Source organism: Puma concolor, chromosome C2 (assembly GCF_028749965.1).
Source record: "Puma concolor isolate L17-30 chromosome C2, mPumCon1.1.hap2, whole genome shotgun sequence".
Classification (NCBI taxonomy): Eukaryota; Metazoa; Chordata; class Mammalia; order Carnivora; family Felidae; genus Puma; species Puma concolor.
The window spans coordinates 29,467,130-29,492,442 of NC_141675.1; the positions used below are offsets into that span (position 1 = coordinate 29,467,130).

Below are 25,313 nucleotides of genomic sequence, written 5' to 3' on the forward strand. Positions count from 1 at the left end.
GTCCGACTCAATCGCAAGGATCAGTGCTTGGGATAACATCCCCTAAGAAGGGAGAAGAAAACAGGGCCTGGCACTTAGGGAGCATTGGAAAATATTTGAATGAACACATGAACCAGCTAGCAAGCTGAGCCAGGAGAGAAATCCCAACTTCTTCACTGCTTTTGTTTCCGTAGACACTTGGTGTCTTTGGCCGTACAGCAGTCACTTTCCACCAGCTGTTGGTGTCCATGGGTTCAATACCACCTTGTCCCTGGTGGTTGAGGAGTGTTGTCTCTCCTCCTTAAATCTGAAATTCAGTCCTCCGTGCCTCAACAGCTGCTGCTACAGACTTTAGGGAAAGTGGAAAGAATCTGGAGCCCAGGAAGCATTGTCCACCCAATCTGCCTTTATCTGAACCACTTTCCCTGTCAGAAATAATAACACAGTTTGCTGCATTATATACTCACTCATGTTTTTCTGTGCACCCCCCACATACATTTTCCTCAGCCTCTATAACTGTGTCTACATAATTTTCAATTAAATAGCTATTTAAATGTAAACATTTTTCCCAAGTTACACTAGCAACATTCTAAGTGCTCAGTACCACCTATAGTCAGTGTCTACTGTATTGGACAATATAACTTATACAACTTTTTTATCATTACAGAAAATTCTGTTTGAGAGTGCCACCTGTATCAATTTTGTGGATCATTTATGCATTTACTGAATACCTGCTATGTGCTTGACCATATTCTAAGCACTGAGGGCATAGCAGTAGACAAGACAGGCAAAATTTCTACCATCCCAGAACTTACATTTTAATTCACAAATCCTACATCTAAATGTCAGTGTGTATCAATAGCTTGAGGAAGGACGCCCCTGGAAAACAGATGGCTAATTGTTCTTAAACATCCTGATTCATCCCCAGTCTGATTTCTTTGAGGTATAGCTCAATTTTCTTCAATTTTTGGAGCTCTGAATTTTACACTCCTGGTTTGGGCTGATTTGCAAGGCAAAAATGGCTTACATATTTGACTCATCTTTAAGTATTGACTGTCATTGTTAAGTCTTTTAGATTCTGGGTAGAGGTTTATTTGAAAAGTAGTTGTTCTAGAATTTAATCATTTAAATTCATTCTGGCAGCTTGTGTTTATAATTTTAATTCATTGAAAGGTCTCATTTTTATTGAAGTGTATAACCACAACAGAGACTAGGAAATACACTGTAGTCATGTTGTTTTTCTACCACAAATCCATGTTTTAATACATGCCACCCCCCATGTAGGTGTTACTACTCATACAGCATTAATATTACTAGCCTAAAAAGTTGAATAATGGAGATGGGTGACATTTTCAAAGCAGTCATTAGGATTCAAACATACTATGCTAATACTCTCAACAAGAGCCACAAATGCCAGCACCAACAATTCAAACTAATGAACTATAAACATTTGCACACTTGTGAACTGATCAATTGTAGTATGTTACAGTTGAAAGAGACTATGGAAATGGACCTTTCTGCTCCAATTCCCTCTTTCCTCGTTTATTGGTCCTTTGAAGATATAAATGATTTATCCAAGGTAATAGTTAAAGAGTAAAACCCTGCCATAGCCAGAAATTCACTTTTGCAGAGGAAAGGTTCTCAGACTTCAGCATGCATCCTTGAGGGCTTGTTGAAGCATACATTGCTGGGCCCTACCTTGAGAGTTTCTAATTCGTTGCTCTAGGCTAGGGTGGAACCTGAGAATTTACATTCCTAACAATTTCCTGGTACTGCTGGTGGTCTGAGAACCATATTTTTAGAGTCAGTGGTATAAACAATGTGGTTACTGTTGTGAAGTTAATGAAATGATGAGAATGAGCCTACATAGCTAGCCCTAGGGATCTGAGGGTCCAGCTGCATGATCACATCTATCCATGTATCCACTGGTTTTGGCACCACGCAGTGCCACTTGGCTAGTGCCGTGTAAACATTAATGAGGATGTAAACATTCTGGGTCCGATAGCTGCCTGGACTTATAAGACAGTGACATTCCAGCTGTCTCATGGTTAGTAGGCATTTAGTTTGATCCGGGAAGATTGAGCCTTGGGGACCCAGCCTCCATCTCTCTGCCTCCCAACTTCTGCCTGCTGTTTCCCTGTCAGTTTTGTCCTTTTTCGGAATATCCTTCCCTCCCCCAGAAAATGAGAACATTGGCCTAATCTCATTTGAGAAGCTGGAGAGTCACATAGTCAAATTGCATTGTTTAGGAAATTTAAAGCAGCAAGTGGTAGGTCTTCTGTGGTTTAATGTACTCATCCTCAAACTCCTGCCTCATTGTCCTCACTCAGCATCTTTGTACTTTTTTTACCTTTACTAGTCAGAATCCTTCTTAACCTTGCAAGTTTAGCTCATATTCCATCTCCTTCAAAAACCTTGTCCTGCTACTCTCCAGAAGATGTTATTTTTCCTTCCTCTGAAGGGATAAGACATGTTTCTTATACTTCTGTGCTCTAAACTCTGTGGAGGTATTATTTCATTCCCAGAACAACCTTGTAGCATTGGTGTGATACCTGTTTTACTGACAGAAAATGTGCTAACCTTCTTGAGTCTCAGGGTCTAAGTGTTATAATTTTCTAGAATACAGTGTAATAATTTGTCTTATACAACTGATAAGGGCAAAGCTGGCTATAGAGTGATTTTTTTTGACATGATATTTGTTCCCCCTGCTAAACTGCAAGTTCCTTGAGGGCAGGGATCATGTCTCATTTGCTTTTATTCCCAGTCCCAGTCCCTACTACTAACACAGTACTTAGTACTTAGCAGCACTCAGTATTTTCCAAAGAAGTGGATCTCCAGGTTAATTGTTGTTTATATTGTATCTTCCTGCCCTGATTCTCTGTGTAGTTGGCTTTGGTCCCCACAGAAAGGAGATCCTTTCAGTGTGGTTTATCCTCCCTGATCCCACCCAGAATTTGTGGCCATGGCTGCCCCCTCTGTTTTCTCTGTGAATGCAGTCTTGGGGAAAAGGGACATCAGTCTACCTTGGGAAGAAGTGATTTGGGATTAGGGTTGTTTCAGCTTTATGCCAGTCTCTTAGTCTGTACGTGGCTTCCACACCCTCTTGACTTCACTGAACCACATTCTCTCTCCCTTTTAGTCATTATCTCCTTAATCTTCCTGACATCCCTGGAAGCCAAGTAGCAAGGACAAGTGAGAGGTATATCAAAGATAGACTGGGTAAAATATCACAAAAAATTCACGTTGCATGAAACTTGAATTGCATGAGAGGCTGTGGATCTAAATATTTAAGAAACACTGAATCAGTCATTTCTGTTTTAAACATAACTTGCAAATGTGGTTTCATCAATCATCCTGCTTCCTTCATCTCCCATAAAATGCCAGTCTCAGGAATGAGAATAAGCAGCGCTGGCCTCACTGTGGCTCTAGTGCTCTTTTAGGCTGGGGTAAGGGTCCCTGGTTCTTGATTGACTGCACATTAGAATCCCAAGGGAATCTGATTTAATCTACCCAGTACATTCCTCCAGGGTTCTAATGTGTAGTCAGGATGAAGAAGTACTAGATTAGGTTCTTGGTTTCCAACCTTGGTTGATCATAAGAGCCATCTTGGGAGCCTTTTCAATTGCTCCATCTAAGAACCTGGGAATTAGAATTCCTGAGGGAAAGACTTAGGAATCTATCTTAAAAATAGATTCTGACCATCAGCTAGTCTTGGGAATACTAATTTTGATACTTGTAGATATTTCTTCTCGCCCTTCCAGTTATCAAAGTAAGGTCTAATTATCAACATAGTTAAGTGGGCTGGTTAAGGCCCTCACAGGTGAGATGAAATGTATTATTTTACTCATGCTTCCTGGAGCAAGGAATAAAGTTGAGAATTATCAGAAATGCTTGGAATATTGTGACTTCACTGTGGGACTGAACTTGCCCACACGGATCTTACCCATCACCTTAATTCCTACTCTTCAGGTAATGGCTATAAGTGTTCCTCTCTTCCCTGGGTATTGTGGGCAGCATAGTAGTGACTTCCTGGTCCTGTACCACATAGGGAGTGACTTGAACACTACCAACACTGAGTTGCAGGACATCTTTGTATTGGGAGCAGACAGCACTGCATTCCTCTGATGGCCTTGCCCGCAGATTGAGGTAGAATCTATAGAGCCTCAAACTTCAGGCTGTATCTGTTTTATATTGGCCCACCTCACTCGTACCCGCATAATTTTTCATTTCATTATAATTTTTATTCCAGCCATACATTCAACAGACTCTGCATCTCCTATGGAATCACCAGACATAAATTACATATTTTGAAAGATTAAACCAAAGCCATAAATTAAAACCGTCTTCACACTAGCTCAAGAATTACAGAAGTCTTTATGTGGATTGAAGTTGGATGGGAGAAGCTCAGGACAAAGAATGGCAGGGAAAAAAGACTGTTCTTGAGATCAAAATTAAAATTTAGCAAGGACTATGATATTAGGAATAATTTCACATACTGAAATGTATTGCTTGTTCATAGCATGCAGCATTGTTTAAATCTTCTCTCCACATGTAAAACATGGTGATAAGAGTTTGCCTGTTTCATATGGCCTTCCCTCCCTTTCCATTGTAAAAACTTGGCACATCTTTTAGGACAAATGGCTGCTTCCCAAAGGAAATAAACATATTCTTAGGTTCCAAAATTCAATTTCTAAAGATATTTTTCAGGCACTGCAAAAGAAAGAAAAAAAAATGAATGTGTTTGCTGTGGACAAGAAATAATCTTTTTCATAAGCAGTCCAGTCAAAATGATAAAACATCCTCCTTTAGCATTTGGCATTGCTACAATATCATTTAATTCCCTGAACTCAATGTGTAGTTTTTAATCCCAAAACCATAAAAGAGGGAGTGTGGTATGTGTGCTTCACCTTGCACAAGCACCTTTCTGTCTCCTCAAATGAGATAAATGTCCTTAATACACTTTAATGCCATAAAAAAGAAGTCTGTGTCATTCTAATAAGCCTCAAGCTCCTGGTCCTATTTTTACCCCCTTGCTGACTTCAGTGGCTGTGAACCGCAGAACACTCTCCCCCAGCAAATGCAAATAAACTCCAGCTGGTCTTGAACACTCAGGCAATTACTTCTCAGTCCTCCAAGCAAAGTCTACATTAATTGATTCCTTTTCGTAGGCTTTTCCTTAGTAGAAGGGATCTGTTTTTGCCCTTCTGTTTGGAATTCAGCATCTCATGGATCTGACAGACTCCAATATTGTCTTTTATTTTTCAGAGAAGAAAATATGGAGGGGAAGAGAGGGAAGGGGCACTACTGAAGTGTTTTTATCCTTCAGAGTTTACTGAGTGAGATCCTGGCTCCAAGGGTGGAGGGTAGATCTGCGTGCACTGCTTCCTAAGTCAGTACGGTTCTCTCCTCAGACAGACATTTATTCTCCTAGTTTACTAGAAAAGTGCTCATGCAGGTTCTGCACCATGAAAGCCTTTATAAATCAGAAATCACACAGTCCTATTTCTTTTGGCTTGTAGTCTTGCCCCATATGAATTAATTGCTACTGTTTTAAAATAGAGAGAGATGTGATGTATGGCTTCTCTTGAAAATTTAGGGAAAAATTTTTTTGAGAAGATTTTTCAGTTTAAGGGAAAAAAAGACTCCTTTTCCTACTGACAATTGGCTAGGGCCTAAAAATACCATTCCCTTGTGCTTTCAAGTTCACCATAGTCACCACTATTCCCTGTAGACTCCCAGGACTGAGACAAAGTGACAGGCTATAGTCAGGCTCACAATGTCGATCATAGGTTCAGAGTAAAGTGAAATATTTCTTGCTCAAAACTGACAGAATTTGGAAGAACGATTGGGAGAGCCACAAGTTTCAGGAAAAATTATAAGAACATCTATTTCTTTATGGAAGTGAAGGATATTCTTGTGTTAAATATGCAGATCATCTGTATGAAAAGAATTTGACTAAAAACCTTTTCTAACCCAAACTTAGCCCTGTGGATACATGCATCTATTTGTGACTTATGATGTAAGTGAGCCTGAGAAACCTTCATATTTGCTTTCCTGAAGTAACCCACTGCTCATGATACTCAGGCCCTGGGGTAACTTGCTGAATATCAGTTCCTTTCACTTTCCTGATTTTCTCTATCTTCACAAGACCAAGAGCAGCAGTCTGTATGCCATTCGCTTGGGGGAAAGGGAGAGACAGAAGCAACGTACTAGATACACAGGAGGTGCTTCACTTAATTGAATTCTCTCAGTAATCTTTTTTTTATTATTTGTTTATTTAAGTTCAAGTTAGTTAACATACAGGGTGGTATTGGTTTCAGGAGTAGAACCCAGTGATTCATCACTTACATATAACACCCAGTGCTCATCCCAACAAGTGCCCTCCTTAATGCCCATCACCCATTTAGTCCATCCCTACACCCTCTTCCCTTCCAGCAACCCTCAGTTTGGTCTGTCTATTTAAGAGTCTCTTATGGTTTGCCTCCCTCTCTGTTTTTATCTTAATTTTCCTTCTCTTCCCCTGTGTTCATCTATTGTGGTTCTTAAATTCCTCATATGAGTGAAATCATGTGTCTTTCTCTGATTGGCTTATTTTGCTTAGCATAATACTCTCTAGTTCTGTCCACATTGTTGCAGATGGCAAGATTTCATTCTTCTTGATGGCTGAGTATTCATTGTATATATACTACATCTTCTTTATCCATTCATCAGTCGATGATTTGGGCTCTTTCCATACTTTGGCTATTGTCAATAGCGCTGCTATAAACATTGGGGTGCATGTGCCCCTTCAAAACAGCATTTTTGTATTCTTTGGATAAATAACTAGTAGTGCAATTGCTGGGTCATAGGGTAGTTCTATTTTTAATTTTTTGAGGAACCTCCATACTGTTTTCCAGAATGGCTGCATCAGTTTCATTCCCAGCAGCAGTGCAAAAGTGTTCCCCTTTCTCTGCATCCTCACCAACATCTGTTGTTGCCTGAGTTATTAATTTTAACCATTCTGACTTAGGTGTCAGCCTCATTTACAAATGAGAAAGCTGATGATCAGGGAAGTTAAGTAACTTGCTTAAGATCACATAGCAAAGCTACTCAGTGGTAGGCCTGCCTGGTTCTTTTTCCTACAGCATGATCCACCTGCTGCTCATTGAAATGCTTTCCCTGAGTTACTACTTAACACATGACTTGAGCTTTTATTATGGGTTGATAAGGAGCAGCCATGCCAAGAATAAATAATCTGTTCATATTCCATGAATATGGAATGAATATGAGGAATTCCATCCTCATACTAGGATGCTAATGCTTATCAAAAATTGTCTAATGATCTTTTCTTAGAAGTTAGCGATAGAAAAGGGTTGTATTCCTGAACAAAATGCAAACTGTACCTGTATGCAGCCAGAAAAAAAAATTATGTTATCTTTTTTGCATTTACTTCTAGGAAGCTCCAAGACAAAAGTATTATTGTTTCATTGCATTTTATGGTAAAATTGATTTCCACTTTGTCCACATAATTTTGGATCTCCCTTTCTGATATTATTAATGTGCTTTGATGTGTTAATCTGTTATACAAGTTGCATCTAGTAGTAAGCCTCCTCAGATAACTTTTTAAGGAAAACAAAGGTATAAATAACAACCTTAAAGTTCAACTTGTACCCATAAAAATAAATTCTAAATTTAATTTAAATAAGACACTGGAGGGGCGCCTGGGTGGCGCAGTCGGTTAAGCGTCCGACTTCAGCCAGGTCACGATCTCGCGGTCCGGGAGTTCGAGCCCCGCGTCAGGCCCTGGGCTGATGGCTCAGAGCCTGGAGCCTGTTTCCGATTCTGTGTCTCCCTCTCTCTCTGCCCCTCCCCCGTTCATGCTCTGTCTCTCTCTGTCCCAAAAATAAATAAACGTTGAAAAAAAAATTAAAAAAAAAAAAAATAAATAAGACACTGGATTTAACAAAAGGGACTATCTGAGTAATATCCCAAAGTCTTTGTTTCATTTCTAGCTTAGGGAAAGCACAATTCAGAGATGGTTGGTGAGCTCTGGCCTAATGTGTCATTTTCTTGTTTTCTGCTATTAGGTATTCACTCTGAGCATTTGTTGTGTGCCAGGTACTAGGGCAGGTGCTTTGCATGCATTGACTGGTCTTTGCAGCAAGCATATCAAGTACCATTCTTACCCCATTTACAAACAAGAAATCCACCAATCAGAGAAGTCTAGAAACTAGCTCAAGGTCTCACATCTGGTAGATGTGATGTTGAGCAAAGACTGAGTTTTTGGTGTCTGTGTCCTCGCCTATAAAATGGAGATGTATGCCCCTTTCCAAACTTTTATGCAGGCCTGTGATGTTAGTTGTTATTTGAACTCTCCTGTTCTTCTCCCCCGACCCCCTTCATCATTTTCCCAAAGGGCACTATTATAAGTGTTGGCTGTTAGTTTAATCAGTTCTTCCTGAGTCCTAAAGAGATGGGGAGCCATTGTTTTGTTTTGTGCCAACTTTTATTATTCACCTGAATTGTTGGTCATCTTTATTCTTTGCCTCGCAAAGTATTTTAAAGCTCATCTTAAATATAGTTGGTTCTCATAATTCATGGCAATTATGTTCTATAAAGTTTTCATAAATACTGAATAGTAAATACAAGCCATTGCTCTTAGGGGAAATAAAGGGTTAGGTTCCTGTGAGCCTGAGGTCACAGTTTTGTCAGTTGATCCATATGTAACCTTGTTTTCATGTGTTGTTGTTTAAAGACACCTTATGTAATATATATTATTAATTCATTAGCTTTGAACTCACAGCCAATAGCACCATAACTCATGCCTTGTTGCACTTAGGAGCCCTAGACAGCACTTCAGCACTGTGCTTGCAGGCCATTTCAAATAGAACAATAAAAAGCCCCCAAATGTTAAAAACATAGTACTCAATAGCCTATGGAAAGGATAATTGTTCGCACTATGAGAGCTAAAACAAGAAGACAAACATAAAGATGACGACAGATCATTGCCTTGTTTGACCTCAGCTGGGAACATGTGTTTTGGACAATGCAAGCATGTATACAAATGATTGCTAAGGCACCATGAGGATTAATTTGGGGATTAGGAATAAATTTTAGGGATTTTAACTCTTTGCTTTTTGTAAGATAAACATTTTTTTTCTAGGTTTTTATGTTTTTTTTTACTTATAGTTTTTGCTTTGTAATTTTTATGTAATAAAGTTTATGTTTTTCTTTGTTGCTTCAAACTTTGATTTAGATTTAGCAAAGCTTCTCTACTCCCAGTAGAATTTGCTCTTTCTTCTAGTATTTGTATACATATTTTACATTTAAATGTCTGGTCCTTTGAATTTATGCTGGTGTGTAATATTTGGAAGTTAGTACAATTTTATCTTTCCCATATTACTCTGCTAATCTCTCAATGTTTACTTAAAAGTTCTTTTTGCCTATTAATTTAATATGCTGCTTTTATCATATAAATTTCCATATATAATTGGGTCTATTCATGTGTTAATACCAAATTGGCTTGATTATGTAGTGGCCTTACAGTTTGTTTCAGTGTCTGGTAGGGCTGACAGTCCCTCTTTCCCCTGTCCTTACCTTATTGGGTTTTTGTGTTGTTTTCCAGGATTTTCCTGGCTGTTCTTCCTTATTCTGTATGAACTTGTTATTTCAAGTCAGTTTACACATCACATATCAGAGCTTTTCATTTGGCTCTTCATTACTTCTTCTCTGCTACATGAACATTTCTAACTGCAACATTTTAAGTGACCTATGAAAGAGAAAAATTACCCTTCCTGAATCAGTGGAATAGATAGAACTGTTCCATTTAAACCAAAGCGGGGAAAAGTAGGATTCTTTTAGGCTCACCTTCTTTAAGAAGTGATTCAGGTTACTTGTACCTCTTTGTTTTCCCTGAGCCTAATAGTCAGTGAGATCCCCACCTGTGCCACTGTATCTGCATGTTTGGGCAAATATGTTCTTTCATCCTCCTCCTCTCTTCAGTCTCTTGGCTGTAAACTGTACTTTCTTAGAATTTCATCCCAGATATTAGTTGTCTTCCTTGGAGCTTCTAAATTATTCCCTGAGGGACCAGATACAATGAATGTTTCCTACTATATGGTTAAAAAACGGCTTTAGATGGAATTTCATTGTGCCTCTCTGTCTATCCAAAGCACAACTACCCACCCAAGAGACTCAGGTGAGAAACCATTGTTAGAACTAAGTGAGTTTGGTTAGGTCACAAAATGAATACACAAAATTCAGTCATTTTCATGTAGAGGCAGTTAGAAGATATAATGGAAGCAGAAATTCCATAACAGTGGCAAAAAAATATGTGTATATATATGTGTATATGTATACATGTATATATGCATATAAAATGTATATAAAATGCCTAGGAATTAATTCAATAAGACTATAGAACTCAAATGAAGGAAAAACACTATAAAACTCCACAAAACTATTAACTATACTGGAATCAAAATAATAAAAACCCACACAAAAAAAACAACTCCACAAAAAGACCTAAATAAAGATTAATTTTGAATAAATACAAGCCATGTGGTGCTTATAGTTGGGATACCCCTGTATAACCCAGATGATACCAAGTGCCCAATTTATGAGCTCAGTTGTTTCTTTGATATGTGAATAAAATGTCTCTATTGTATATATTGTCCAAAGTCGAACAGTTTCTCAAAAATCTCTCAGCATTTTTAGAGATGACTGAGGGGCTTATGTTCTCCTTAATCAATATAAACTACAACTGTTTCTCTGCTCTCCTGCTCTCCTGTTATTTAATCATTTATTTATTCATTCATATATTTAATCACTTTACAATTGAGTGCTTGCTGTGTCCTAAACCCTCCATAGATGCCCACTAACCGTTGCTTAGGACTCCTATGGCTCCATTCTATTCATGGCACCCTTGTCTTGGAACATAGTCTCTTCTGTCATTGCCCATCTGAGCACCACTGATGTAAGGCTGTTTTGTACAAGACTTTTGCTGAGATTTTTGAGGGTACTAGTGGTGGATAAGCATTGTGGAGGGGAAGAATAGATGTAGTGTATAAGTAAAAATAGCATAAAACAAACAAAAATTAAATGTTACACATCTTAAAGTTTATGGGTCATCCCCTCTGGGAAATTTCTCACTTTATCTTTTATTCTTGGGTCCCACCTACTCCTATCTTTTGGAATTGCCCTTTTTCTGTCTCTCAACATGTCTTGTGTATCCTCTCTTTAGCCTCTGATTTCTGGACTGCTTAGCCCCTATTTCCTACCTTAGAGAACTGAAATCTGTTATTTTTATAATGGAGAACAGTTGATCTCTTTTTCTCCCTCTTGCTCATCCAGAGCACTCTCAGGGGGGCTTTAATTAGTCATTGAGCTATTGTGCCCATACCCAAAAAAGTGCTTCTTCTCACTCTCTGAAAAGAATTCTTTTGATCTTCATAGCTACAGTTTTTAAACTTTTATTTTTCTCCTCACTACACTCAGATTTTGAAGAGATCAAGTCTTTACCAAATTAATAAAGTAAGTAGAAGATAATTACATCTATAATACCAATGATATTTTTTCTGGAATTTAATAAAATGATAAAGTTAATTTCGGGGAAAAACATACTCAAAGAACAAGATAAATCATAAAAAGTAATAATGGAGGACTAACTTTACCAAGAGTTTAATTTAAACAACGCTTATTATTATAGTAGAAGAATGAACAGAGATGTAAAATGTAACACAAAGTCCAGAAACAGATCTAAAGGAAATAAAAAATACCAGAAGAAAATACAGGCGACTATTTATGTAATCCTGGACTAAAGAAGGACTCTCTAACCATGGCTGTGCATGGATTGGTGTGTGTGTGTATCATTCTTACAAAAAGCAAATGATGTTTTACAACATGGATGGACCTAAGAAACATTATGCTAAGTGAAAGAGCCATATACAAAAACTATGCATTGTATGATTCTATTTATGTGAAATGTACAGAATGAGCAAATGTGTATAGCAGATTAGTAGTTGTCAGGGGCTGGGAAGAGGGGAGAAGGAAAATGACTGCTAATTAAATATAGGAGTTTTTGGATTTTGTTTTTTAGGGGGTTTTTTTTGTTTTGTTTTTTTTTTTTAGAGTGATGAAAAATGTTCTGGAATTAGGTACTGGTGATGGTTACACAACTTGAATATATTAATGACCACTGAATTGTATATTTAAAAGGCTGAATTTGGGGCACCTGGGTGGCTCAGTTGGTTAAGCAGCCGACTTTGGCTCAGGTCATGATCTCGCGGTCCGTGAGTTTGAGCCCCGCATCGGGCTCTGTGCTGGCAGCTCAGAGCCTGGAGCCTGTTTCAGATTCTGTGTCTCCCTCTCTCTGATGCTCCCCCGTTCATGCTCTGTCTCTCTCTGTCTCAAAAATAAATAAACATTAAGGGGCGCCTGGGTGGCACAGTCGGTTAAGCTTCCGACTTCAGCCAGCTCACGATCTCGCGGTCCCGTGAGTTTGAGCCCCGCATCAGGCTCTGGGCTGATGGCTCGGAGCCTGGAGCCTGTTTCTGATTCTGTCTCCCTCTCTCTCTGCCCCTCCCCCTTTCATGCTCTGTCTCTCTCTGTCCCAAAAATAAATAAAAAACGTTGAAAAAAAAATTTAAAAAAAAATAAATAAACATTAAAAAAAACTAAAAATAAAAGGCTGAATTTAATAATACATGGATTATATCTCAACACAAACATTTTAAAGATAAATCTGTTCCACTTGGGATATTATGAGAAAATAATGCAGCATGCCAGTAGGGAATGGTTAAAGAAAGCGTTAAAGAAAAAGATATTCAATGACATTTGTTAAGGATGGTGCGTCAGGCTCTATTCAGGACCTTCAGGACAAGTATAGGGAACCATGCAATGGGATATAACAGTTGGGGAGAGAGATTGGGCTCAACTCTGAACACAGCTTGGGCCAGTGGCCGTTTATAGCCAAGGATCAGGGTGGGAGTCAGTGGATGGAAAATGACTAAGAGGAAACATCAGGGGTAAAGGGTTTTGGATAAACTGACCTAACAAGATTCTTGCTAAAGACAGGCCAGGGTAATTATCACCTGGGGCTTGATGGATACTGAGGGTGGAGGGTTCTGGTCAAACTGAGTTAGCAGGTGTTCTTGCTGAAACTAGGTGTTATAAGTGTGTGAATGGACCTAAGAGAAGGTCCAGGAGCCTGACTAAAGGATCTTTGTCAAATGTGAACTAAAAATTTTAAAAAGACAAATGATGAATAAACATATAAAATGCAAATTAAAGCAATAAGATGAAATATTTGCTTATTTATTGGCAAAGATGGAAAGAAATTATAAATTTCCATCACTGGGTAGGTTGTAGTGTATGGATATTCCCACTTACTGGTATGGACAAAGGGTAATTTGGCAGTATATTTCAAAAGCCTTGTGTCCTCATGGTTCCATTTCTAGGGATTTACCTTAAAGAAATACTGTGTGCCATTTAAAATAAAGTAGTAAATAGTAGCACAAGAAAATTTTTCTGCTAGGGAGAAAAATTAGAATGTATAATAGAGGCGGCTCCTGACTGGCTTAATCGGTAGAGCATGTGACTTGATCTGAGTGTCATGAGTTCCAGCCCCTCGTTGGATATGGAGCCTACTTAAAAACAAACTAAAGTATAATAGATAAAATGAGACAGATCGATAGAAGTGCATGTTGAAAGGCTGGAGAGATAGGTAATTTGTATTTCCTTATAGATTCTTATCTCTATTTCATTTAGCTTTATTTTCCAGATATTCTATACTGGATTATCTGTTATAACCAGAAAATAATGGAAAAGTTATTTAACATAATACAACTTAACATGTGGTAAAGCTTTTTGGGTGGTTTTGTTTGGTGAACACCATAAAAGAAATGAGATAAGAAATTTTTTGTTTTTCCTGTTTCAAAACTAGAGATTCAGGAGAAGCTAAGTGGAAATCCTCAAAAGTTCCAGTCAGACTCTCACTCTCTAATTGCCCACATGAGTTTCCTTCAGTGGTGTATAGAGTTTCAGTATTTAACCAGTCGATGAATTGGTATTTGTATAACATAGACTGTTGTAAATTAGACTCTGATGGGGCCGACTGGATGGCTCAGCTAAGTGTTGTACTTTGGCTTAGGTCATGATCTCACTGTGAGTTGGAGCCCCGTGTTGGGCTCTGTGCTGGCAGCTCAGAGCCTGGAGCTTCTTCAGATTCTGTGTTTCCATCTCTCCCCAACCCCCCTCCTCCCCGCCTCCTGCTCATGCTCTGTCTCTCCCTCTGTCAAAATTAAATAAACATTAAAAAATTAAAAAAAAAAATAGTTGCTGGTGTATCCTTATTCCAAGAATTTTCCTCTTCAAAGTCAGGTATTTTAAGGTTGGAGTTCTTTTTGATTGACTTGAATTATGTTCCCCAGGTGTAACAATTTTCTTCTCCTGATTTCCTAGACAGAATCATGAATAAACTGGAGGACAAGCAGGACCAGATGATACCATGAAGAGAAGTTTACAGGCCCTCTATTGCCAACTGTTAAGTAAGTTGATGTCACATTTCTTTTAGAATATACCAATGTTATTGTTTGTCCAGTGCCAGAAATTTAATACATTTTCTGGAGGAAGACCAGGGTTTTCTCAATAGAAAATTTTCCCTCTGTTTGATCTAGGTAGTTAAAGTGTCAAGCATTAAGTCATTCTATTGCTTTGGTCATCTGTTGTGATGTAGATTCCATTATAATAATACTAAATTGGCATGTTAATCATAGTTTATTCAAGGATGAGTGTCAAAAACATTATTGTTCTTGGTTTTGTGGCAAAATAAAGGGTTCCAGTATGACTTTCTGTAGGTTCCTTATGAGGAAGGAATGTTAGGCTGTGTTTTGTGGATTTTGTCACATAGAACTTGTTACCGTTCGGTGACTATACAACCTTTAGTTATGTGTGTTCTTAAATAATGAATGATTAAAATGTGATTTCTTTAGGTTTGGTGGTAGAATGAATAGCGTTTATGACTTTATGCATGTTGCTCATGTGTTTGGGGGGGTTGTGCCACAAATCTCTAGTTGGGATTGCAATTGTTAATGAACATAAAAACCAATACCAATACCAGTGGTGGGTTTGATGTTCAGATTTACCCACTTAAGACAATAGACATTGCCCATTCCAGTCAAATCAAAGCCATTGGGTTGGGAAAACCTGGAGTTCACTGTGTTTGTCTGGTTCTTGCTGAGGTATAAAAAAGATCTATCTTTCCTACACTGGATGGTTCCTTTTTAAATTTAGCCAAGAAAATAACATAAGGAGAGATTGAGATGCAAATCACCAGTTGGCCCTTAGAATTTATCAGTTCAGGTTATGTTGCACTTCCAGTGCAAAGCACTTTATTTACAGAAAGTATTCTGGTTAGGTTTTTTAATTAACTTATTTCTGCTACTAAATTCTAATCCCTGAAACACAGATCACATCAGCCTCTTTTCAGCTGGTGAAATGTCACCAAATTATATGGACTCTTTCATGTTCTTTTTCCATGTATTCTATAGGACTGTGGGTTTGTTGCCTTTTTTTTTTTTTTTAATAGTAAGCTGGCTTGTTAGAAAAAAAGGCTTTACAGATTGAAGAAGCAGTCAATCAACTAATGATTAACTCTGCCTTGATGGGAGAGGGATCATTTAAAGGTTAAAAAGGATTATACACACACACACACAGATACACTCCCCATCAAGAAGGGAAAGCAAGCTTTGTAGGCAGAAGAAACAGGAAATGAAAAAGAGCTTAGTAGATTTGGGAGGCAGCAAAATGTTTGTTGAGTTCATCACCTATGCTGGTTGTATGCCCCAAAGTTCAAGTAATATTAAAAGGTCATGTATTATTTGAAAGGCATCAGGTAAGTATTATATGAGTCAGAGATCAAGTGTTGGATGCTAATGAGGTCCATCCTCCCAAGTAGAGCCTATATGAAAGCTGAAAAAGTTTTCCTCAAACATCTGGATAGCTGCAGAAGTCAACTTTGTCTTAACAGTTTCATTGTTTGCAGCCTTGCTTTGACATGCAAGCAGCCCAGAGTAGGTAGTTTCCTGCTAGTTAGGAGGTAGGTGGTAGTGACCCTTAATAAACCACCCTGGTTACTAGGTAGCTGACTGTGGGAGTCCAGCTTTGTACAGAGCTGGGAGGGTGGAGCACTCGGGCACTGGTCAATTAGTCTCACTTCAGAGAATGGTTTTCACAAGTTCATGGAGATGAGGGGTTGTTATTTATAGCATTTTTTTTTCTCAAGAGAATTGGATATTTTGTAAAACCTTAGCTAAAACTGACACAATTCACACTCAATAGCTCCTATGTGTCATGGGTTAGCCAATTATTAAATTACGCCTGGATTAAAGTTATCCACAAACAGTATATTTTATTCAGTGTCTAAAACAGACTTGAGAACTAGAGTTCTCTAAATATAGACTTACCATGTTACTTTATGTAATTCAGCAAATTGATGTTTTTAATTTGGGGGGAAACCTGGTAGAGTGTTCTGGTTATATTTTGTTACCAAACCAGCCCAGAACTTTGTAGCTAGAAACAACAACAGTCACATATATTGCTCATGAACCTGCAATTTGGGCAGGGGTTTTGTAACAAACCAGCCCAGAACTTTGTAACTAGAAACAACAACAGTCACATATATTGCTCATGAACCTGCAATTTGGGGAGGGGTTGGCGGAGACTCCATAGTATCTAGGATCTGGGCTGGAGGTTGGACAGCCTGGGGCCTGCCAACATCTTTTTACCCTGAGGCCTTTTCACATGACTAAGTGGGGGCTTCATGTGAGGCAGCATAGTGGCCTCATGGTAATCAGACTTCTTGTATTGCAAATCATGACTGTGAGGCCAGGGCAAAACCTACAAGGCATGTTATGAATTGGCTTGGAAACCTAAGAGTAATACTTCAGTCACACTGTATTAGCCAAAGGAATCACTTAGACCAACCCTTATTCAAGGGAAGAGTAATTGAACACCAGCTCTCAAAGGGAAGATTAGTTAAGAATTTGTAATCCTCCTTAGTCTACTACAGAGAGTATTTGTTTAAAAAAAAAAAAAAAGCAACTACTTACTAATGGACATGAGTGAGTTCATGAGTCATCTTTATCATCAAAGAAGCCACTCCCTCTTGAGTGCCTACTGTATTCACAGACATCTGCCTATTAGTTTATATCATGTCATTCATTCCAGAGGCAAATGCTTCAAGATAAGTGTTAACCGATGAGTAAGTTAAGGACTGTCCCAGGGTGACCAAGTAGTGAGTGATGGAGTTGGAATTCACATCCAAGTCTCTCTGATCTCTTTGTTCACACCTGTTTTTTCATCCTGCCTGTGTGTCTCCACCACATACAGGAAAAATCGGTAGTGTGACCTCTGTGCTGTCCATATGGCTGGTTAGAGGTGTTCTGACCCGTCGTTGGTAAAGTTTGCATCCTATTAATGATGACAGGTGAAGCTTTAAGAAAAAAAATCCAGGCTTGGGGCGCCTGGGTGGCTCAGTCTGTTAAGCGTCTGACTTCGGCTCATGTCATGATCTTGCTGTTCAGAGTTTGAGCCTCACGTCAGGCTCTGTGCTGACAGCTTAGAGCCTGGAGCCTGTTTCAGTTTCTATGTCTCTCTCCCTCTCTCTCAATCTCTCTCTGCCCCTCCCCCGCTCATGCTGTTTATCTATCTCTCAAAAATAAACAAACATTAAAAAAAAATCCAGGCTCTCTCTGGATCATTGCATCACAATCAGTAGTCATTGGGGCTTATGTGTGTCTGATAGGGGCTAAGAGATGCAGTCTTTGGCAGACTGTGAAATTGAGATTTTAATATTTTACTTGTATTACAACTGACTGTGTCTAATTTGTTTTATTTCTTGAGCTCTATTCCACAGTGCAGCATTGAGTGTTTCGTCCTGCCAGTTTTAGCTCTTTGGTAAGGTTTAACACATTTTATATGATACTTTGAAACAACTGAAATCTTGAGGGTGAGGGTGGTGGTGAGAACCTTCACAGTTATGTAAAAATCAAGTGCTGCATTCATTTTTCTTTTTTACACCATAAAGTAAGTATGAAGCTAATGCTAAGAATACCTGAGTTTTTGAGTGGCAGACCTGGGTTCAGATCCTCACCCTACCACTTAGTAGGTGGCTTATGTTAGGGAAATTACTTTACCTCCATGTACCTCATGTAAAATGGGATATGACCACCCATACATAAGATGGTATTGAGTGAGATAACACAGCACATAGAAGACCTACAGTAAATGTCAGTTTTCTTAACAGGTCTTCTGTCTCCAAGAGAGAGGTACAACCTAACCAGGATCTCTACTATAACATTTACATGGGACTTTCTGATTCACCAAACATTTTCACAGAATTTGATCCTCAGGATATCTATTAAGGCAAGAGGGATATTATCATTAGTCACATTCTACAGAGGAAAGAGTTGACATGATCAAGACTGCTTTTCCCAAGCCATATCACAATTTTATATTAAAAAAAAAAAGAATAATGGAAAGTAAGGAACATCATCAAAAACCTTTAAGAACATGACACTGCTGGGGAGGCACTGAGTCCTGAGTTCGCAGATTTGATCTTTGCCTAAGTGCTAGATACTTTGCTACTTGGTTAACAATACCAAGATAATTATTATGAGCTTATGAAAGTAAGTTTTTACATACCAATATCTATTCAAATTAAAGTTGTTCGGGTAGAGTCAAGGAGTGGTTATATTTAGTAAGTTAAGTGTTGCTCTATAATCAGGCATTTGTATTTCTTGAATCACACTCTGTATTATTATTGATATATCTTGCTTGCTGTTGAATGTCTTGCATATACTGAATTAACTGAAGTTGACTCATGTGTTCTGTCTTCATGGTTTGTTTCTCCTGATAAGTGAGAGGAAATTTTTCTCTAAGATTGAGGAGGGAGAGTTGATATAAATCGTAAGTTTAGGTCAGTTTAGATCCAAACAAGTATTGAGTCCAGAAATGTAGGCTCTTCTAGATTTAACAAGCAGTCATAAACATACTGCAGTATGGACACATATGAAATGAAAGATGTTCATCTCCACTGCCATTGAAGGTGTCTTCCCTTGCCTTTTACTGCTTGTTCATAATATCCACAGACAGTAACAGTGTGGCAACCATGGTTAAGGGTTTGGATTCTGGATTAAGACTGCTTGGGTTCAAATCCTGGCTTACCACAAATTCTTTTCCAAATGATTTTTACCCCTTCCCATACAAAACATACCAGTTGAGCGTGCCTTCACTGCCAGTAGCTGTTGGGCTATCTGTCTACCACCCCTTGCAAATCTGTCACTCTTGAGGCTACTAAAGATTCTGCTCTTGTTGAAATAAAACAGCATGTCCTATTTAGTAGCTAAGAGCAATTTATTAGCCTGCATTTCTCTCATGCTACCACCGGTGGCTATAATAATGGTAATAACACATTTGGTATTCATTCAGCCTTATGGAAATGGATACATCCGTTTCATCAAAACTGCGATTCAGTATTTCAGGCTAGATTATTCTGATTGGCTTTCATCAATGTTTCTCAAACTTGGCTTTAAACTGGAATCACCTGAAAAGCTTTTGACAAATCCCCTTGCTCAACCCTACCCTATATCAATTAAATCAGAATCTTTGGGGGACGGAGTGGAAAGTGTGGCAACTGGACATCAGATGATTCTAATACACAATCAGAGCTGAGAATCACTGGCTTACAGCAATGGTTTTAAATTTAGTCATGCAACATCATCACCTGAAGACTTGTTTATACACAGATTGCTGGGCCACACTCCCAGAGCTTCTGATTCAGTAGATGTGGGGTAGGGACAGTAATTCGTGCTTCTAAGTTTCTAGTGATGCTGAAACTTTGGTCCAGGGATCACACTTTGAAAATCACTGTCTTAGACTTAAGAAAGGCTATCCTGGAGCAACAGGAAGCTTTCAGCTTTCATGTATCACTTGAACTGCCTAGTGGTGAAATGGATCTTGGAACAAAAGCAGGGTGAGTTAGAAATGAAAAGGAAGGGAGAGATGTCAGGGCAGGAACTAGCAGAATCACAGTGTTGTAGAAATAGGAAATATTAGAATTTAAAGTTTCATGTTACTCTTCATTGTACACTGGAAGTTGGTTTTTACTCTCAACAATGCCAAAGGCACAAAGAGTGGACTAGGTAGGATTATATATAAAGCAAAGAGAAAACACAAGAATGGCCCTGGGGCCCATTTCGGAACTCGATTTTATAAGACTATTTCTTCCTCAAATCATGCTGGATAATTCTTTTGCAAATCACAAATTTGAGGTTGGATTTTTTTGTTGTTGTTATGAAGTCTTGCAAATGTTCTCTAGAGAAAACTGGTTTCTTTCGTTCTGAAGAAAAATTCATTCACAGAGAAAAATTGAGGAAGTTAACACTTTCAAATGTGACATTAACCCAGGAAGTTAGGCATCCTTAATATGTTCTGCATCCTTAAATGTGTTATATTGATTTAATGTCTTTTACATTTTAAGTTGTGATTTTTAAATTTGCATAAGTCAACAAACTCTTTTATGCAGATTAAACAAACCTTAATAAGACCTTCTCATTGTAACCAATTCTAGTGAAGACTGAGGAATAAAATATTTTAAAGAAACAATTTTATGACTTTTGAGTACTTTCTATTACATGGTTGGCAGGAATGTAGATGAGGGAAGTCATGCTCACGCTTGGGAGAACTGTTGACACTCAAATTTAAATGTTAACTCTTCATGAGTAAATTCAGTTTTCTATATGAAAGTACTTTTGCTAAAACATATGGTGGGAGAGAGCACAGAATTTGGATTTAAAGGATATACTTTGAACTCTCACTTCTCTTACTAATTATGGGACTTTGCAAATACTTAACCTTCCAGAGCCACTTTATTTTCCTTAACTACAATACACGGATAATGAGTATTATAATATCCTTGATGATTATTGTGAAAGCTAAATGAGAAGGGTATAAAAACATTTCATAAATTGCAAAATACCTTCTAAATATGAGTTGCCATGTTAATACTGTCCGTAAATAACTTGTTTCTTTTGTTGTTATACTGTACTGTTGTTTAGCAAATCCTGTTTAAAATTTTTAAAAAAGAAATGTGAAAGACAGTCTAGCATGTCCTCACCCAGATTCCAACTAAGTAGAGCTCTCGTGAGTGCACATAAACCTCATTAGTGGGGGATTTTAACAAGGGTTTCTAGCTGATCAGGAATTGGCAAAATTTTGGAAGATTGTTCTGAATAAGGCAAGGTTGAACAGAATTATTTAAAGTTTATTTATTTATTTTGAGAGAAAGAGCAAGCCAGAGAGGGGCAAAGAGAGGGAGAGAGAATCCTAAACAGGCTCCACGCTATATCAGCACAAAGCCTGATGCAGGGCTCGATCCCACAAACCATGGGATCATGACCTCAGCTGAAATCAAGAGTCAGATGCTCAACCAACTAAGCCACCCAGTCACCCTTTGAACAGAATTTTTTAAATGAAGAAAAAGGATTTTTTTCAACACCTTCGTGTTGGCTTTGTAATAAACCTAATCTGAAAGTTTTCTGAAATGTGTAACCATTGCCTTTACAAATGTGATGGACCCTGGAGACTCTTAGGCTAGGGTCCAAGAAGCTCCCAAAACCTAAAACACACTGCCCTTGCAGTGTTGTCTTTCATACCTCCCTCTCCTGTTTACCCCTACCCTTTCCCTTCATTTTTTGGGGGGTTTCCATCACCAGGCTAGGCTCTCTCTTCTCTTCACTCTTCTCTGTCAGAAGTTTTTGAGCCTTTCTTCTCAAGAAAGGCTTTATCTGCTGCAGGCGTCCTAATAGCTTCTCACAAAGTGAGTTCCTTGCCTTTGCTCTGACTCCACCACAGTATCCACAGTATCACTCATGGTACCCTGTGAGCTGTGGTCAGTCTCACTACTCACTTGTTTCCTGAGCATCTTCAATTTCCCCATCTATGAAAGTATGACTGCCATAACAAGTTACTACAAACTTGGTAGCTTAAAACAACAGAATTTTTTCCTCTCACAGTTCTGGATGCCAGAAGTTAGAAATCAAGGTGTCAGCAGGGCTGCACTTCCTACAAAGGCTCCGAGGGAGAACCTTTCCTTGACTCTTCGATTCTAGTGGCTCTAAGATGTTCTTTGTTTGTGACTGTATCACGCCAGACTCTGCCTTTGTCCTCACATGGCCTTCCCTTCCTCCTTGTGTCTCATAAAAGGACATTCGTCATTGGATTTTGGGTCCAACTGGATAATCCAGCATAATCTCTTCTCAAGATCCCTGAGTTAATTACATGTGCAATGACCCTTTTTGCACACATTAAGGTCACATTCACAGGTCTCAGAGTTAGGATGTAGGAATAAACTTTTTTTTTTTTTAATTTAAATTTCAGTTAACATACACTGCAATATTGGTTTCAGGAATAGAATTCAGTGATTCATCACTTACATACAGCACCCAGTGCTCATCACAAGTACCCTCTTTAGCACCCAGCACCCAGCACCCATCTAGCCCATCTCGTACCCACCTACCTCCGTCAACCCAGCCTTTTCTCTATCATTAAGACTCTCGTGTCATTTGTTTCCCTTTCTTCGCTTCCCCCCCACCCCACTTCCCATAATTTTACCTGTTTTGTTTCTTAAATTCCACGTATGATTGAAAGCATGTGGTATTTGTCTTTGTCTGATTGACTTATTTTGTTTAGTATAATACTCTCTAGCTCCATCCATGTTATTGCAAATGGCAAGATTTCATTTTTTTATGTCTGAGTAATATTTCATTGTGTATATATACCACTTCTTCCTTATTCATTCATCAGTCAGTGGACACTTGGGCTGTTTCCATAATGTGGCTAGCGTAGATAATACTACTTAAAATTTTTTTCCTAATATTTATTTTTGAGGGAGAGAAGGAGACAGAGTGTGAGCAGGGGAGGGGCAGAGAGAGAGGGAGACACAGAACCCAAAGCAGGCTTCAGGCTCCAAGTTGTCAGCAGTCAGCACAGAACCCGATGCAGGGCTTAAACCCACAAACTGCAAGATCATGACCTGAGCTGAAGTTGGGCGCTTAACTGATTGAGCCACCCAGGTGCCCCTGTAGATAATACTTGCATAAACATCAGGGTGCATGTATACTTTTGAATGAGTATTTTTGTATTCTTTGGGTAAATATCTAGTAGTGTGATGCTGGATCGTAGGGTAATTCTATTTTTAACTTTTTGAGGAATCTTCATACTCTTTTCCACAGTAACTGCACCAGTTTGCATTCCCACCAACAGTGTGAGAGAGTTCCCCTTTCTCTGCATCCTCGCCAACATGTGTTGTTTCCTGAGTTATTAATTTTAGCCATTCTGACAGGTATAAGGTGGTATCTCATTGTGGTTTTGATCTCTATTTCCCTGATGATGAATAATATTGAGCATCTTTTCATGTGTCTGTTTGCCATCTGGATGTCTGCTTTGGAAAAGTTCATGTCTTCTGCCCATTTCTTCACTGGATTATTTGTTTTTTGCATGTTGAGTCTGATATGTTCTTTATAGATTTTGGATACTAACCCTTTATCAGATATGTCATTTGCAAATATCTTCTCCCATTTTGTAGGCTGACTTTTAGTTTTATTGATTGTTTCCTTCACTGTGCAGAAGCTTGTTATCTTGATGAAGGCCCAGTAGTTCATGTTTGCTTTCATTTCCCTTACTTTTGGTGACATGTCTAGTAAGAAATTGCTCTGGCCAAGGTGAAAGAAGTTGCTGCCTGTGATCTCCTCTAAGATTTTGATGGTTTGCTGTCTCACATTTAGGTCTTTAATCCATTTTGAATTCATTTTTCTGTATAGTGTAAGAAAATGATCCAGTTTTATTCTTCTGCATGTCACTGTCCAGTTTTCCCAACACCTTTTGTTGAAGACATTGTCTTTTTCTTATTGGATATTCTCTCCTGCTTTGTCAAAGATTAGCGGACCATGTAGTTCTGGGTCCATGTCTGGGTTTTCTATTCTGTTCGATTGGTGTATGTGTCTGTTTTTGTGGCAATACAATACTGTCTGGATGACTACAACTTTGCAATATAGCTTAAAATCTGAAATCGTGGTGCCTCCAGTTTTATTTTTCTAAGGATTGCTTCAGCCATTCAGGGTCTTTTGTGGTACCATACAAATTTTAAGATTGTTCTATCTCTGTGAAAAATGCTGGCGGTATTTTGATGCAGACTGTATTAAATGTATAGATTGCTTTTGGTAGTATAGACACTTTAACAATGTTTGTTCTTCTAATCCATGAGCATGGAAGGCTTTTCCATGTCTTTGTATCTTTTTCTGTTTCTTTCACAAGGGTTTCTGTAGTTTTCAGCACATAGATCTTTTACCTCTTTAGTTAGGTTTATTCCTAGGTATCTTATTATTTTTGGTGCAGTTGTAAATGAGATTGATTCCTTGATTTCTTTTTCTGCTGCTTCATTACTGGTGTATAGCAATGCAACAGATTTCTACACACTGATCTTATATTCTGTAATTTTGCTGAATTCATGTGTTCTAGTAATTTTTTGGTGGAGTCTTTCGGGTCTTGTACGCAGAGGATCATGTGATCTGCAAATAGTGAAAGTTTGACTTCTTCCTTGCTAATTTGGTTGCCTTTTATTTCTTTGTGTTGTCTGATTGCTGAGGCTAAGACTTCCAGTACCATGTTAAATAGTAATGGTGAGAGTGGACATTCTTATTTTTTTCCTTACCGTAGGGGAAAGGCTCTCAGTTTTTCCCCATTGGGGATGATATTAGCTGGGGCTCTTTCTTATATGGCCTTTATGATATTGAGATATATTCCATGTATTCCTACTTTGTCAAGGGTTTTTATCAAGAATGGATGCTATATTTTGTCAAATGCTTTTTCTGCATCTATTGACAAGATCGTATGGTTCTTATCCTTTCTTTTAGTAATGTGGTCTATCACATTGATTTTAACGTTTATTTATTTTTGGGACAGAGAGAGACAGAGCATGAACGGGGGAGGGGCAGAGAGAGAGGGAGACACAGAATCGGAAACAGGCTCCAGGCTCCGAGCCATCAGCCCAGAGCCTGACGCGGGGCTCGAACTCACGGACCGCGAGATCGTGACCTGGCTGAAGTCGGACGCTTAACCGACTGCGCCACCCAGGCGCCCCATATCACATTGATTGATTTGCAAATATTGAACCAGCCCTGCAGCCCAGGAATAAATTCCACTTGATCATGATGAATAATTCTTTTAATGTACTGTTGAATTCGATTTGCCAGTATTTTATTGAGAATTTTTGCATCTGTGTTCAGCAGGGATATCAG

The 25,313-nt window shown here is 38.6% G+C and overlaps 1 protein-coding gene and 1 long non-coding RNA gene across 10 annotated transcripts in view; one reads left to right on the plus strand and one right to left on the minus strand.

Moving 5' to 3' along the window:
- TMEM108 (transmembrane protein 108) overlaps nt 1-25,313 on the plus strand; it is a 377,589-nt gene that overhangs the window by 178,348 nt on the left and 173,928 nt on the right. For 4 of the 9 annotated variants that reach the window (XM_086674303.1, XM_086674300.1, XM_086674301.1 and 1 more), the window contains exon 3: nt 14,419-14,504. Coding sequence is in view for 4 of the 9 variants with exons in the window: in XM_086674301.1 (XP_086530427.1) it covers nt 14,465-14,504 (40 nt within the window). In the remaining 5 variants the exon portion in view is untranslated. Of the gene's footprint in view, nt 1-14,418; nt 14,505-17,828; nt 17,914-25,313 lie in introns of those variants that run through there. The other 5 variants (XM_086674304.1, XM_025914058.2, XM_086674302.1 and 2 more) reach the window with 2 other exon arrangements.
- On the minus strand, nt 4,335-9,980 carry LOC147577163 (uncharacterized). The gene is made up of 2 exons (XR_015255761.1): nt 9,556-9,980; nt 4,335-4,689 (listed from the first exon to the last, which is right to left on the minus strand). It is a non-coding gene; the product is annotated as an uncharacterized LOC147577163 (long non-coding RNA).